We start from the raw sequence: 15,864 nt of genomic DNA, 5'->3' as shown, positions 1-15,864 counted from the left end.
CTCAGCAGGCAAAGGTGCCTGCTCTCAAGCCTGATGACCTGACGTGAGTTAATTGACATGGTGAAAGAGTTAACAACCTCCCACAAGCAGTATACATATTTTCCAAAAATGTCACTTCACAGGAATTGGCTGACTATTTGCTGAATAACAAGAAAATGGAATGCTAAAATAGAAATAATAAGAGTAAATAGGAGTTGAAAAAAGCTATTCCCTTCTGGCTGGAAAGATGGCTCAGTGGTTACAAGCAGGGCCTGGGTTCAATTCCCAGCACCTATATTATATGGCAGCTCAGATAAACACACATGCAGGCAAAACACCATGCACATAAAAAAAGAAATAAATTTTCCTGCTGAGAAGACCCAGGACACTCCTGGAGCAGTTCTAAACCACACTTACAGGCATGTCCTTCCCTCCAACTAAAAACAGAAAATCTTTTGAAAAAGTGAATAAAGTATGGGGGTTGGGGGAATGGGGACTGGAGACCTACAAATTTTAAATTTAAAAAGTTAAAAAGATTGAAATCAATCTCTTCAAAAAGGAGTCAAAAGACTTCAAAAGATAAAATGAAAAATAGTAATAAACACAGAAAAATACAATAAAAAGGTATAAAAAGGACAAAGTTTAAGAAGAAAGAAATTGCCAAGCCTGGTTGGAAGTAAGAATGCTATAATATAGAGACACACATTATTTTCATATTAATATGTATTTCCATGAAACAAACATAAAAATTAATGCTTCCATTCATTAAGTAATATTCCAAGCAACTCCACTACTTATCCCAAGCTGGTCATAGGTAATAAATATGTATCATATTTTAAACAGCAATGACAAAAATAGGAAAATTATAAAGTCTGAGAAGACAGTTAAGATACTTCAGCTACATATGGCATACCTCAACTAAATTTTTAGTGACATACACACACAAAAATATTTTCAGTGGCACTAAATGACAGTCCTTGCTTTGGAAATTTACTTTTTAATGTGAACAATACCTTAGATCATTAACATTAAGGGGAAAAAAGTAAAGAACTGCTAAAGACTAAAACCTGAAGAACTGATGTTAGTAACTCAATCAACTGTGATAATTAGCATATAGCAAATAAAGAATAAAAAAAAAATATATGCATACATGTATAAAATTTTAAGAAATATCTAACCTTAATACAAAATGAGTGCCTATTTATATAGACATACTTTGTAGGTACTCAGTCATTTATTAGTTTTGTTTTGGTGATTTCTTTTTGCTTGGGTTTTTTTGGGGGGAGGGTGGAGTCAACTTCACACAAGCTGGCTTCATCTGAGAAGGAACCTCAATTGAGAGAATGCGTCCATTAGACTGACCCACAGGTTTAAAATTATGATTGCTATAGTAGGACCCAGCCTACTGTGGTTGATGCCATCCCTGGGTCAGGAAGTCTGAGGATATAAAGAAAGCAGTCTGAGGACGAAATGGAGAACAAGGCAGTAAGCAGCATTCCTCCATGGCCTCTGATTCAGTTCCTGTCTGCAGGTTCCTTCCTGTCTAGAGTTCTTGCCCTGACATCCCTTCAAAATGGACCCTGACTATAAATAGAAAAAAGCCTTTCTCCCCAAGTTCCTTTTGGTCAGTGTTTATCATAGCAATGGAAAGCAACCTAAGACAGCTGATGAGTCACCTATTTTTCCCACAGATAAGTTAACACTTACCACCCATGGTCTTTTTGCCTCAAGCATCTCAATTAAATCTAAATGTCGTTTTCGTTCATAGAATCTTTCCACATCTTGTTTGTACCTTTCATTTCTCTGAATCATTTTCTCTAGGTATTCAGTTTTCTCTTTGCAAGAGGTCTAAAATAGTATTTGTTGACAATTAGTTCAAATGAAAAAAAGGACACACAGCAAGTCAAATCTTTTAACAATGAAATATAAGCAAAATTCCACAAGAAAGAATTCTGTAAGGGTTCCTTAGAACTATGTAAAGATGAAGCTAGGGAGAACGCTTGCCTAATGAGGCATAAAGTTCTTTCTATATTTGATCCCCAGCACTACTCACAACTAGACTAGTGATAAATACCGGTAGTTTCAGTGCTGAGGAGATAGAGGCAAGAGCATCAGATGTTCAGGGTCATCTTCAGTCATACACAGAGTGAAAGGCCAGCTTGGGCTACCAATGACCCTGGCTAAAAACAACAACAAAACCAACAAAATCAAGTGAAAGTAACACTCCAGCGAGAAATTCTGGTTCAAGATTTTAAAATACATTAGTCATGTAACTGTAAGGAAGCCTGTCAGCACCTCTGAGCCCAGAGCTTTGCCTAAGGATAAAAGCAATTCACTTAACACATTAACAATCTTTTCTTTGAAATGCATAAAGCTAAAAATGTTTCTCCTTTTGAAATTTATCAGATTCTGATATATGTCCATGGATGTTACTACCAGCTAAGCATCTGTAATCTGAGCTCCAAAATGCTCCCAAACTGCAGCTTGTATACACCTATATGACTCCTGATTTGGAATTTGATTCATTTTAGATTTTGCCCTGTCTGTCCAGACAAAAGCTTAAAAAAAATCTGTAAAAATGGCATATAAATGCAAAAGAGTATCAGGATTAACATGTCATAAATACTCAGGACTTAAGGACTTTGAGATGACAGAAAGCTAAAATTCAATCTATTGCATATTAACAAACACAAAGCTGTACTGAACAGCCTAGAAAAAAAAAAATACATGCTTGTTTCCTTCAGCAGGTAGAGGTAATTTAGAAATGTATTTCAGGTGTAAATATTAGATTGATGCAAAAATTGAGGATTTCTCATCAAGATCAAAGAGTTGAAGGAATACCAGACACAGAATTGAATAATCACAAAAATCCCAGACCAATTCTTTTTAAGACATCAAAATTAATCTTTTATTATAATAAGATACTTATCAACTATAGATAGTTATACTTAAAGAGAAGGTTATCTCTTTTGTTTTTTTTTAATTATAAAAAGATACCAAGCTGAGTAAGTTATATAGCATTTCTACGTATCTATTTATTAGAAGTTTTTAAAAATTAACACTTCAACTAAATTCTACTTTGTGTATAAAGTCTATCTTCATTTGACTTAAAGAAAAAATACGCCGGGCGGTGGTGGCGCACGCCTTTGATCCCAGCACTTGGGAGGCAGAGGCAGGAGGATTTCTGAGTTCGAGGCCAGCCTGGTCTACAGAGAGAGAGAGTTCCAGGACAGCCAGAACTACACAGAGAAACCCTGTCTTGAAAAACAAAAAAAAAAAAAAAGAAAAGAAAAGAAAAAAATACACCAAATGACATTAACAGGAGTGTTTTCAAATACCACATCCTTATCTTCTGTAAATCTCAAAATCTTACACAGTACATGGCACACAACAAATTGTTTGATGGGTACCAGATGAAAGAAAAATGTAACTTCCTATTGAGAGTTTCTTAAAATCTCAACTGGTAACATGTGTTTACTGAAATAGTCAAAAAGTTTCAAACTTTATATACCATTCTCACATTTTGTCACCAGTTGATGTTAGAAATACAAGCTTGGGTGAAAAATCAACAACCACAGTTACGAATTTACTCAACATACAGACATACTACCCATTTTGTAATATGTCTTTTTTTCTTTTCCCTCAAGACAAGGTTTCTCAGTTTAGGACTTGCAGAGTTGGAACAGACCAGAGACCCACCTCCCTCTGCCTCCCAAGTGCTGGGATGAAAGGCACCACCACCTAGTTATTCTTGCACATTTTGAGATACAGATTTAGTAAATGACAACAGAAATGACTTGTCTATTTCTAAATACCTCTAGCTGCTTCTCCTTCTCCCTGAAGTTTTTGAGTTCACAGTGGTATCTGTGCATCTCTGGAGGACCAATTGACTTCTCAGTAGCTTCAAGGAGTTCAATTTTGCTGAGTTTAGCAAATTCCCCAACTTTGTCCTACAGCACCAAAATTAAGTATTAGCAACTATCATTCATAAATACCATTAAAATTTATTAAATTTGCCAACATAGTCTCACTTAAAAAAACTTGAGATGTGAAACAAATCATTATGTTTGTGAGGAAAATAAGCTATAGTGTAGACACGATGCAACATTAAAATGAAAGATATTGGACTGTAATTTTAAACATAGATTAGAATATTTTTTTAAAAATCTTTAAAATGTTTCTTTATATCACCTATGTATGTGTGTACCTATGTGTTGGATTATGCATGTGAATGCAATGCCTCAGGAGTCAAGAAGGCATCAGATCCACTAGAGCGAAGATCAAGTAGTTGTAAACTACCATATGCGGGCGCTGTCAATCAAATTTGGGTCCTTTGGAAGTGCTTCTAAGAAATGAGCCATCTCTTCAAGTCAGTATATTTTATTATTAATGAACAAATAAAAATATCACTAGACTTTAGAAAGTACACCTACATATAAAAGAAGTCTATTCTAACCAACATATCATATAAATGCACTGATTAAAAGTTGTTCATTAATTAAAGCAGGCACGGTGGTCCACCCCTTTAATTCCGCACTTGGGAGGCGGAGGCAGAGGGATCTGAGAGTTTAAAGCTAGCTTGGTCTACAGAGTGAATTCCAGGACATCCAGGGCTACACAGAAATCCTGTCTTGAAAAACAAAACAACTATGAAAAGTTGTTCACTAACTCTGGCTTCTCAGGATCTCACATTCAAGAACTCATGGCAGCTATATCTGCTTGAACAAAACAATCAAGTCAGTTCAACATTCTAACTGGAAGTGGTTCATGAGCACTGACCCCTACTTGAGGAGCTACAGTAGGTAAGTTGCTGGCTTCTGAGAGAGGAGAATTAGTTTTAAGGGTGTCACTTCTGGTACATAAACTAGTGGATGGCCCAAACCCAGGAGTATATGGACTGCACAAATCTTGAGCCCACAGGTTAGTACCAGGAAAAACAAACAAACAAACAAACAAACAAAAACAAAAACAAAAAACAAAAAACAGGAGAGGTAGAAGTAGATATATCTTGAAAGAGTTAAGGGAAGGAAATAAAGAGTAAATATGGTCAAAACACATTATATGATATTGTTAAAGAATTTTCAATAAGTTGTTTGACTCTTGCAAATGGGAATTTGAAACTACTCTGTACTTAAAGTACCTTTCTTACAGGCTGGGGAGATGGTTTGTGTATACCATATAAAAACTAGGCCAGCATGGCAACCTGCCTATAATCCCAGTTATGGCAGAGACAGGGAATCTTCTAGCGAAACTCCTGATTCAGGCAATGTTTAAGTAAATAAAGTTGACAGGGAGTGAGAAAGACATATAAAACTCAACCTCTGGCCTCTAAGACTATGTGCACACACGTACTCAAATACTAGTACACACCACACACAGACAAACATGAAAAAAATATGTTTTCAAAACATTTTGTAACTCAAACTTATTAAATAAAATTATTAACACAATATATGAATGACTGAGGTCCAGTGGGCCTGGAACTCTATGTAGCCCAGGCTGGCCTACTAAGAACTACTATTACAGATGTGTGTCACCATGCCCATAAAAATAGAAAGTACTAAGAGTGCTGCTTTGAATGAAAAGAGCAACAATTACATACTTATTAATTGAAATAATTAACCTAAGTGATGGAATGCTTCCTTTTACAAAGAGCTACAAATACTAAGAGTGCTGTTTTGATACAAATCTAACTATTACTGTATCTCTTGAATAGTATTTATATTTTCTATGGCATAAAGTGAAAATACTACACACAAAATTTCCCCAAGTTTGGAGGTCTCCCCTTCTCTAAAGAGAGAGGTTGGGAGCAGGGGAGGTGACAGGGTGGGACTGGGAGGAAAGGGAGAAGAAGGTAGGATTAGGATGTAAAGTAAATAAATAAATTAATGAAAGATAATTCCCCATGTTCACTGATATTTTTTCAGACCTGAGGCAAGAACTGGCACAGATTGCCCACTTGGATGTTTAAGGCTGCAACTTGTTCTTCCACTATCTTCTGGGTTACAGGTTTTTTGTTGATGAACCAAAAGGACTGATTTTTTATCACATCAATTTCACGAGTGATTACAAGATTTCCAGAAGTTCTGAACCTAATTAAAGAATAATTGAAAAGCTTTAATATTCAAAACACACAGTAAATTAAGAATAGCATTTCTGTTATTTTTCCTATACCCAAAACCTAAGAAATAGTACTATAATTTTTATTCTTTCTGGTATTTTTTAATCCTTCCAACCTTGGAAACACTGGCTTTTTGTTCGTTATTACCCCACAATTAGTCATGTCAGTCACTATTTGGTTAACATTCAAAATTACCTAAATTGTTGAAATTAAACAAGTGCTAATTCTAATCCCAAAACACAAATTTATTTATCCTTTAATCATTATACTATTCATCAATCACATCCTTTGCCTGTAATTCAAAATGTATTAGTACATTAAAGACTAGCTGAAACGTCCTCTACTTGAAAAAATATATGAATGAAAACTGACTTCCATGGAATACAAATTTCCCCAACCAAAAACTCTCTACCCAAAACAGTAAGTCATGGAATGCTTACCATGTACTTCATTTTGAATGCTGAAAGAACTATATAATATATGCCTCTAAAGAACCATTTAGTAATACAGTATGATGGTTTAAATATGCTTGGCCCATAGGGAGTGGCACTGTCCTGAGGTGTTAGAGGAAGTGTGTCACTGTGGGGTTAGGCTTTGAGACCCTCCTTCTAGCTACTTGCAAGGCAGTCTTCTCCTACTTGCCTTCAGAACAAGATATACAATGCTCAGCTCTTCCAGAGCCATGTCTGCCTGGATGCTGCCACACTTCCTGCCTCGATGATAATGGACTGAATCTCTGAACCTGTAAGCCAGCCCCAATTAAATGTTCTCCTTTATAAGAGTTGCCTTGGTGACGTTATCTCTTCACAGCAATGGAAACCCTAACTAAGACATACAGAATCTGAAAAAGGGTATTTACTCATTTTTTGCTTTCAGAAGTACTTGCTTCACACTACTCATCTGTTCACTCATCTTTTTTACAAGATGCTCAAACTCAAGGACTTAAGCAAATCAGGTAAACTCTACTACTTTGCTATACCCTAGCCTAAGTATTTCAAAATTGGCAAAAAAAGAGATACTTAAAAATGTTACAGACTACAATTTCTCTCGCCCTCTCTTTGGTGTATGTTTGTCTGTTTTAGACAAGTAGTCCAGGCTTACCTTGAATTTGTTATCTAGTGGAAAATGACCTTGAATTCCTGATACTTCTGAACAGCATCAAGTCCTTACTTTCCTGCTCTACCTCCTAAGTGCTGGAATTCTGAAATGTACCATCAGACCTGACTACAACTTCTCAGTGTATATTAATCAGTCATATACCTTTATTACTTCATTAAACTACAATTTCTTGAGTACTTTACAAGATAAATTTTTTAAAATTTGTTTTTAAGAGACACATTAAAAAGTATATTTGCCACAATATTACATTAATATTCTTTTCCAAAGTCATCAAGAAAGCATAGATACAAGCTGAAAAATTATACTAAAAAGAAGTGTTAACACTTACAGTTCAATTTCAACCAAACCTTTGGAACATCCTCTTTTCACGAAAAACCCAACCTACAGTGTAAGAAGAAAAAGTGAGTTGTGTCAGTGGTATTTCCAGGTAAACAATCAGAGTGCTAGAAGAGTCATTACTCTACACCAAATCAGACTTTTTCAGTAACCACATGAATGTACAGGCCAGGTCCTTCCACTCTTCTTGCACTACAAAAATTACAGCAGTTAAATTATGGGTCATTTCAGTGCTAGGCAGTTAAGACTCTCACAAAGCTGCTAACAAGGCGATAAAATGGAAGAGGAAGGATTTGGTAATCCTTCTCCCAAGCCTATGTACTATGAACATTCAGAACAAGTCCTATACTACAACTACAAAGCTCTATACCACATCTACCACTGTTGCAGACCCCCACAGAGGTGCATAGATTAAACATTAACAAGCACTCTAATAGTACCTATTCTGATTTTAAGACAGACTTGCCATGAAGTACCTTTCAAAAATAAAATGATGATTTACATAGTAAAATAAGATCTGATAATTATGAGCTTAAACACAAAACAGAGTGAAGGACTAAAAACATCAAATTGAATCTTAAGTTTGAGCTTCATAAATAATAAATACTAAAATGAAAGAACCCCTGAGCACTTGGTAGAGAGCCAGGAACATTAGAAGTTCAAGGTCACCCTCAACAACATACTAGTATTAGCCAACCAGTGTTACATGAGAACCTGTCTCAAGACACAAAACAAAAGGGGAGAAGGAAAAATGAATATGATCAAATATACTGTATGATATTATCAAAGAATAAAAAAAACATTTTTAAAAACAAGGAAAAGTGGCAACAACACAAAAGGAGGTAGGTACAGCATCATAAAGTTTATGTATTTTAAGGTACTGAGAGATAAATTGGAAAAAACTTGAATCAGAATGTAGTGACAAACAAAATGTTCCATAACTATAAATAAAGAACAAGAGCTGGAGAGTTAAGAGCACTTGCTGCTCTTCCAGAGGACCTGTGTTCTGTTTCTAGTAGCCATGCTGAGTGGTTCACAATCATCTAAATCCAGCTGTGAGGAAAAATGACAGCCTCTTGTGGCCTCCATAGGTACATAATCTCCCTCTCCCTCTCCCTCCCCCATCACACACTTTAAAAACACAGAATAAAAAGACCTTGCAATAATCTTTTTAATCATATTAACGATTTGTGAGAATGACTGTAAACAACTACCATTTATTATATGCTGCTAAGATAAACTGGGAACTTTCCAAGTTCAATTGGCCACCCTGAACTATATATCAATTTTATAGAAAATGAAATTACAGATTAAAAGGGGTGTTGGTGGTGATGGTGTTCCTATAACCTGAGAACACTATCTTTAATCTCTACTATAGGTTCCAATGACAACATGTTACACACACACACACACACACACACACACACACAATTATTTGGTTTTGACTGGCTAGGTCACTTAACATTGTTTACTCATAGAAAGATGATATCTCTGAAGGAGCAAATTGTGCACTGGTCTTGCAACAATTAAAATATGTGATACAAACGGGGGAGGGGGTGGGAGAGGGGAGCAGTTCTTATTTACTATAAAGTATCCATACAGGTGATTTAACTTATAATAAAATTTTATACTTACATTTAAATAGAAATAAAGTATTCTTACTGAGAACTTAGATTTCACTTAAACATTAAATCTGTAGATACAGAAGGCCAACAATCTGTATTTAGGAACCACTGCACTCTAGGGCCTCCCTTAAGTTCCCTACCAGTCCAAAAAGAAATGTGGTTTCTTTAAAATAAAAACTGCAAGGCTGGTAAAAACTACTACAGCAAAACCCATTCTAAATGTACAGAATTGGAGATTACAACCCAGGAGACCAGTGAAGATGGACTGAACTCATGACTTGACAAAGGATATAGAAAAATCCAAGCTAGTCTTTGCAAATTAACTATTTCAACCTCCTTATCTTTTAAATCAAAGTTTGATGTCCTGACCACTGTTAAAGGTCACAAGGCTAATTTATTAACAGAGCAAAGTATCTTTCTAGCCCACAAATATCTCTGGTATAGCTTGTTTTTTAAAAATGGATTTTAAATATATTTATCTATAATTTTAGGGAGTGCTGGTTCAATTCTGTAGCATTATTATTTATTATTGTTTACATACAGCTCTACTTCTGCAGTATTCTCAGCAGTTTACTTTAAGCTTTACCAAAACTTTTTATTTAACTTTTAAAATTTTTATTTTTCTGCAGGCAGAACACATGTCATGTCCTATCAGCTCTCTCTTCCCAACCAGGGCTTCAGGGACGGAACTCAGTTGTCAGCTTGGTAGCAATCGCTTTAACCCACTGAACTATCTCACTTGTCCTCAACCTTTTCTTTTAAAATATAATTTCATAACTTTTGTATATAATTATTACATCTCTGTTAATTTACTCCTAGGTAGCTTACACTTGCATTGTTATTGTCAAATCTGGGACTACTGTAGAGGACCAGAGTCTGGTTCCCAGTACCCACAATGAATGGATGGCTCACAATTGTAACTCTAGCTCCAGGGGGTAGGACACCTTTTTCCAGCCTACATGGACACACAGATATGTACGCTCTTTAAAAAACAAAACAAAACAAAAACCTGGAAGTACTTTTAACTACATCATTTTGTTCACTGTTAATGTACAGACATTCAACAAAGTTTTATCTAACCTGGTATCTAACAATCCTGACAGATTTCCCTACTAAGGCATCAGGATTATTTGAAAATTCTTTTTTGGTGAATAAGCTTTCTTTGTTTGGGATTGCTGTTATCACTTCTTTGTCTTAGAGCAATATTAAAATTAACCAGAACTTTCTCCTGAGACTATGAGTGTCCTTCTAGAAATTCTAGGTAAAAGAAAGCTCATTTGGTATACTTCAGAACCTAAAATGTAGACATTAACTTGCTTATAAAAACAAATGATTCTGAATTTTCTTAAAAATTATGTAACTTAAGTAAGCCAGAAATGGGTGTGCATGCCTTTAATCTCAGCACTTGGGAGGTAGAGGCAAGCAGATCTCTGAGCTCCAGACCAGCCTGGTCTACAAAGCAAGTTCCAGGACAGTCAGGGCTGCTACAAAGAGACCCTGTCTTGAAATGCCAAAAACCAAAGAGGAAATTCTGTTAACTCACCTTATCTGCACGTCCCATGAAAGCGGGTTTGCCTGCTAGTCCAAGGCAAATGGCACACACAATGCTTGACTTCCCTGTTCCATTGGCTCCGATAATCATATTCAGATGGGGCCCAGGAGACACTTCACAGATATCATATGTTCTGAATTGAAAAGAAGCAAAATCATTGAACAGAAATAAGAGAAAAACCTTTTCTTTGTAAATGCATCTTTTTGTTGCTTTGCATTATCACTGTCCACAACCCTTTTATAATTCATTTAAAAGCCAGCTAATGTTATTCATGTATTTAGGGAAAATGAGGTACTGAAGAGTCAAGACAGGGCCTTTACATGCTAGGTAAGTGCTTTATCACCTAGCTCTATCCTTAACCCTGTAAATTTGAAATAATCTTATAGAGGGAAAACTCTTATCAATGGAAAAAGTAACAATGCCCATGTAAAATAAGAGCACAGGGGCTCAGCATGGTGGCACGTGTCTTTAATTCTAGCATTCAGGAGGCAGGGTTTTAAAAACCTGGTTAAAACAAACCCATGAGTTTGGGGCTACATAGTGAGATCCTGCCAAGCAAAATACAATCCAAGTTTGAAGCCATTTATCCTCTTTTGGGAGACTATATCAAAGCTATTGCACTTATTTTTTTACCTCAATTTTTGTAAAATAATTTCAAAACAAATTTGTACAAGAAGCCACGGCTTCTTTCCTAATATCTTACATTTAATTTTTTAAAAAATTATAACAATAGCTACTTCTCATATTTTAATATTCAAAGCAATCCAAAAATTCTTATTCAAATGACAAAATAATCATTAAATCAATAGCTTCATTTTATCATCAATTAAATTTTTTTTTTTTAAAAAAGGGCCTTTACTTTACTTCCTTTAATGCTGGAAGAAGATTCTATGAATCCACGACAGGCTATGTTCTAATAATCCCCATTTCTCTGGGAGAAGGCAAGGATACATACACAGAGAGATCTGTAATCCTTATACACACCATGGCATCCAGAATGCTCTACCTCCCTGCACAGTTAGTCCATAGTTACACGAACTAAACATTTAATTTATATTCAGTACCTATAAGTTTTATATATCTGCTTCTGTGAGTTCTAAATTTAAGTGATTTTTTTCTCCTACATATTTTTAAGGTTCATATTTTTTTCACTTACTTATGTTTTTCAAGACAAGGTTTCTCTGTGTAGCCCTGGCTCTTCTGGAAACTTACTCTGTAGACCAGGGTGGCCTTGAGTGCACAGATCCACCTGCCTCTGCCAGTACAAGGATTAAAGGTGCAAGCAGTGATGTCTGTCTTACTTCTTATTAATCTGTGTTTAATTCTCATTATTTATCAAGGCAGCTTTGGCAAGATACGAAGCAAGTTATAACCTAGACATTTTTCTAGCTTGCCTTTTAAAATCCTTAATTGGAATCCATAAATAATATTTCTTCTCTAGGTTTTTAGTGCTCAGGTACACCTAACTAATCTACAAAAATAAATGCCAGAGTCCTACTAACACGCTAAATATATAAATAAATTAACAAAGCATACTAACTTTAACACTTAAAACTTTAAAAAGTCAGGTGATAACAAAAATATACTTGTGACAAAGAACGACATGGATACACATGGAAATCTAGTATCACTTGTTTAACACAGAGGTGGGGATGGAGAGATGAATCCACTGATGAGAGCTTTATCTTCTTCCAGAGGCTCCAAGTTTAGTTCCCAGCACCAACATAGTTCAGCTCACAACCACTTGTAACTGGAGCCCCAAGCAATAAGGTGCCTTCTTTTGGTTATATGTGTGTGTGCACCCATGTATGTGTGTGCATGCAACACAGAGACAGAGAAACACACGCGTGCGCATGCACACACAGTTAAACGGCTTTGTAACTTAGCCCTAGTTTCAGCTTTTTCCTCCTTTTTCTATCTCTACTCAGAATTCTAAACTCTATCTATTATATATTTCTTCAAGTTTCTTAACTAACCTGTGCTTCCTTTAGCCTAGAGCTCAACCTCATCTGAGTTGATTCACTCATGGAAAACCCCTGTCCTATCTCTAGTCCATCTGAATTCTCTAAGTCCAGCCTCATTACCTGCTTGATACTTCTCAGCCTCACTCTGTGACAACTTAGTTGTCAACTTGACTACATCTAGAATTAATTAAAATTCAAGCAGCTGGGTATACCTGTGAGGGATTTTTTTCTTAGATCTTCTGAGGTGCGAAGATCTACCCTTCATCTGGACCACACTTTCTGCTGGCAGCCTAGCTAAAGGACACAGAAGGAAGCTTGTCCTCATAGTCTGCTGACTTCCACTCTTGCTCTCACTGACAAGTCCATTCATTCACTGGCATCAGAGCCTAGTTCTCTGGGATTCTGAAGACCAGTGGAGACATCCAGTGTCATGGATAGAATAACTACTGGACTCTTAGAGCCACTGATAATGGTAGATAGCCTTTGCAGGACTAGCTGAACTAAAGCCTGTGAGCCATTTCATAAACGGCCTTTCTATATATGGATATAGATGCATTCTATAAGTTCTGTTCCTCCAGAAAACCCAAATACACTCCCAATCTAAAATCTTATAAATAAACAAAACCATACCCAACTGCATTTTCTACCTACTTTTTGTTTTTGCTGCTTTTGTTCAAGCTTTTCTTCCTTATTCTTCCTCAGTCTAAAAAGTTTTCTTTTGTACTACTTTATCAAAGGGAAAGTATTTTTCCAACTGCTAAATGTAGGAGGCTTCAGTCTCATTCCGAGTGCAATGGAGCAGATATTTTAAGTATTATTTTAACTAAACGTCTCTGACAAGTCTTCTGTGATTCTCATCTGATCTCCCTGTACAGATGGATCACTGAGTTCATTTTCTCTCACAATAAAGACTTTTTATTTCTCCAATTTGTATTTTCCTTTTCGTAATTTCAAAGACTTCTGTAACACCAACAACCACCTACACATATGACTCCCAAGTCTGTGACTTATTCTTTTCTCTCTGAGCTCCAGGCCTTTAGAAACTCCATCTATACAACTTTTCTCTTAGCTATTCCACAGTAAAGTTCAAGACAGAGGCGCTCAACTGCATTTATGACTTACTCTCCCCACACTGTTCGCTCTTGAATAACATCTGAGTGGTTATCCAGAGCTAGACGTGGGAAGAACTAGGGCACTCTTCCACTCTCATGCCTCAGAATCCACAGGCAGATCTTATCAAATAACCTTTCAGCCCTGCATTCTTGCTTTCTTACTTTAAATATTATTGCTTGCTATCTGGGCACCCTTTCAAAATCATACCCCAGGAGGATGCTGGAATTCCTTAGCATAGTAAGAGACAAGCCAGAACAATAGTTTCCAACCTTGATCCACGCATGTTCTTACATTCGATGTTAGGTCACTCATCACTCACTAAACATTTACAAACTGGCTTTCAGGAAGTTCCTTCTTTGTGTAACCATCTTCCCTTCTTTTTGATTTTAGTATCTTCTTCACAAAGCTCTGACAGTTGTGGGTGAACTTAGCTTTTTTCAGTCTTTGTGCCTCCCATGAAATCCTGGGTAGGTAAGTTACAGCAGATAACCCCATGGTACATTTACCTTTCATGATCTGGATTCAAATGAACAATTCAGCAATTAGAATCTACACAGATCCGGACAGAAACCAATAGCTTTGAGTTTATATCATCAACAAAGACAGGTAGAAATACAGTGATATGTAAATAAAACAAACGTACCCCTGATACATAAGTGCTTGAAAAAAAAAATGGTAGTCACTACGCTTCTATAACTTACTCAATCTACATTTAAGAAAAATACCTGGAAAGAATAACTCTAAGGCGATAAACACATAATGATATTTTTGGTAACATTTAGAATCTACTCAACTAGTTGGGGTGGGAGCAAGGAAGAAAGGAGGATTGGAAGGGTCAAGAATCTGCAAGGAGGTACAAACACTGGGAACACGATTTAATTTCTTTGGTACAGTCTAATCTCCAATCAACAACCATTACCACCTCATCTGCCCACTCGGAAAACGCGTACACTTTTCAAAATTTGCCACTCCGCTGTAACTGTTGCCTATCGAGTTTTGTGAAGTGCACAGGTCCCTGGCCGATTGAGGTTCGCAGACTAGAGACCTGGTCCCTTAGTATATCTACTGACGGCATCCGACGCATTCCAAAACCAGTGGGTGGATAAAAAACCATCAGGCCACATGTTTACTACAGTCAACAGGGCAGTCTCCACGGCCTAGGCAGGGAAAGCCTCAGGGTTAGCCTGACACAGGTTCCCCACAGCCGGGCACACCCCACAGCCCCGGGCCTGCGAGCCGCTTGCTCCCGCCCAGGCGCGGCCTGCCGCCACTCACAAGAAGTTCTCCATGGCGATGCGGACGATTGAGCCTTCGACAAAGAGTCCGGACGGCCTCGGCAGTGTCGACGTCGGGTTCGAGTTCTTTCTCTTGCTCGGGACCTCGGAGGAAGCATCTCTCGGGAGAGACCTCTTGGAAACCTGGGGGTTGGGGGTAACAGCCTTCCCGCTCGGAGTCGCCATCCTGGCTTCCTCCGCGTCCCGCGGCGGCTTCCGTTCCAGGCGAGCCGCAGCCCAGGAGCCTCCGCGCCGGGCTCCCGCGCTAACTGACCCCGTCTGACCCCGCCCCGCGGCCTTGACGCGCCGGCGCAGTTCCGGCCCGCAAAACTGAGGCCACGCCCCGACCAGCCGTGTCCTCAGAAGCCATAGATACTGGTCCCGGTGCAACTCGAAGGGACTGTAGCTAGAAGATTGATTTCCGTACGTGTCAGTATTTTCTTCTTGGAGAATTTTAACTTTAGAGCAATATGTGAATTGCATTTACTATTTGGAAACCTGTCTCGTCGCCCCTCTGTGCTTGGGTTGCTCGCTAGTTTGCGACTGTCTCTCCCAGAACCCCAGGCCTCATCTGTCTTATGTTCTACATTGCAGTTTCCTTCCCTGGTGCTCAAATGAACTCCAAAGAACATAAAAGATGCCTGTTGACTCTGTGCCTGTTGTTAGAAGCATAGCACTAACAACCGTCTGATGCTCTCAAAATCATGAAGAGTGTATTAATTACTTGCCCACTCACACTTCCTTGCCCTTTTATTGTATAATTTATTTTTATTTTATGTAC

At 37.5% G+C, this 15,864-nt stretch overlaps 1 protein-coding gene across 5 annotated transcripts in view; it reads right to left on the bottom strand.

Moving 5' to 3' along the window:
* The window catches only part of Smc5 (structural maintenance of chromosomes 5), a 64,037-nt gene extending 48,695 nt beyond the window's left edge, over positions 1-15,342 (bottom strand). For 3 of the 5 annotated variants that reach the window (XM_028764054.1, XM_028764056.1, XM_028764058.1), the window contains exons 1-6: positions 15,085-15,307; positions 10,724-10,865; positions 7,548-7,600; positions 5,909-6,071; positions 3,795-3,929; positions 1,687-1,827 (exon numbers count right to left, since the gene is read on the bottom strand). In XM_028764054.1, coding sequence (XP_028619887.1) covers positions 1,687-1,827; positions 3,795-3,929; positions 5,909-6,071; positions 7,548-7,600; positions 10,724-10,865; positions 15,085-15,269 — 819 coding nt within the window. In that variant the 5' untranslated portion in view covers positions 15,270-15,307. Of the gene's footprint in view, positions 1-1,686; positions 1,828-3,794; positions 3,930-5,908; positions 6,072-7,547; positions 7,601-10,723; positions 10,866-14,315; positions 14,326-15,084 lie in introns of all 5 variants that reach the window. The other 2 variants (XM_028764057.1, XM_028764055.1) reach the window with 2 other exon arrangements.
* Between the last annotated feature and the right edge of the window lie 522 nt (positions 15,343-15,864).

Source organism: Grammomys surdaster, unplaced genomic scaffold (genome assembly GCF_004785775.1).
Source record: "Grammomys surdaster isolate TR1022 unplaced genomic scaffold, NIH_TR_1.0 141, whole genome shotgun sequence".
NCBI classification, from domain to species: Eukaryota; Metazoa; Chordata; class Mammalia; order Rodentia; family Muridae; genus Grammomys; species Grammomys surdaster.
The sequence above is the reverse complement of the archived record's forward strand: the minus strand, read 5'-3'. Positions and strand labels throughout refer to the sequence as shown.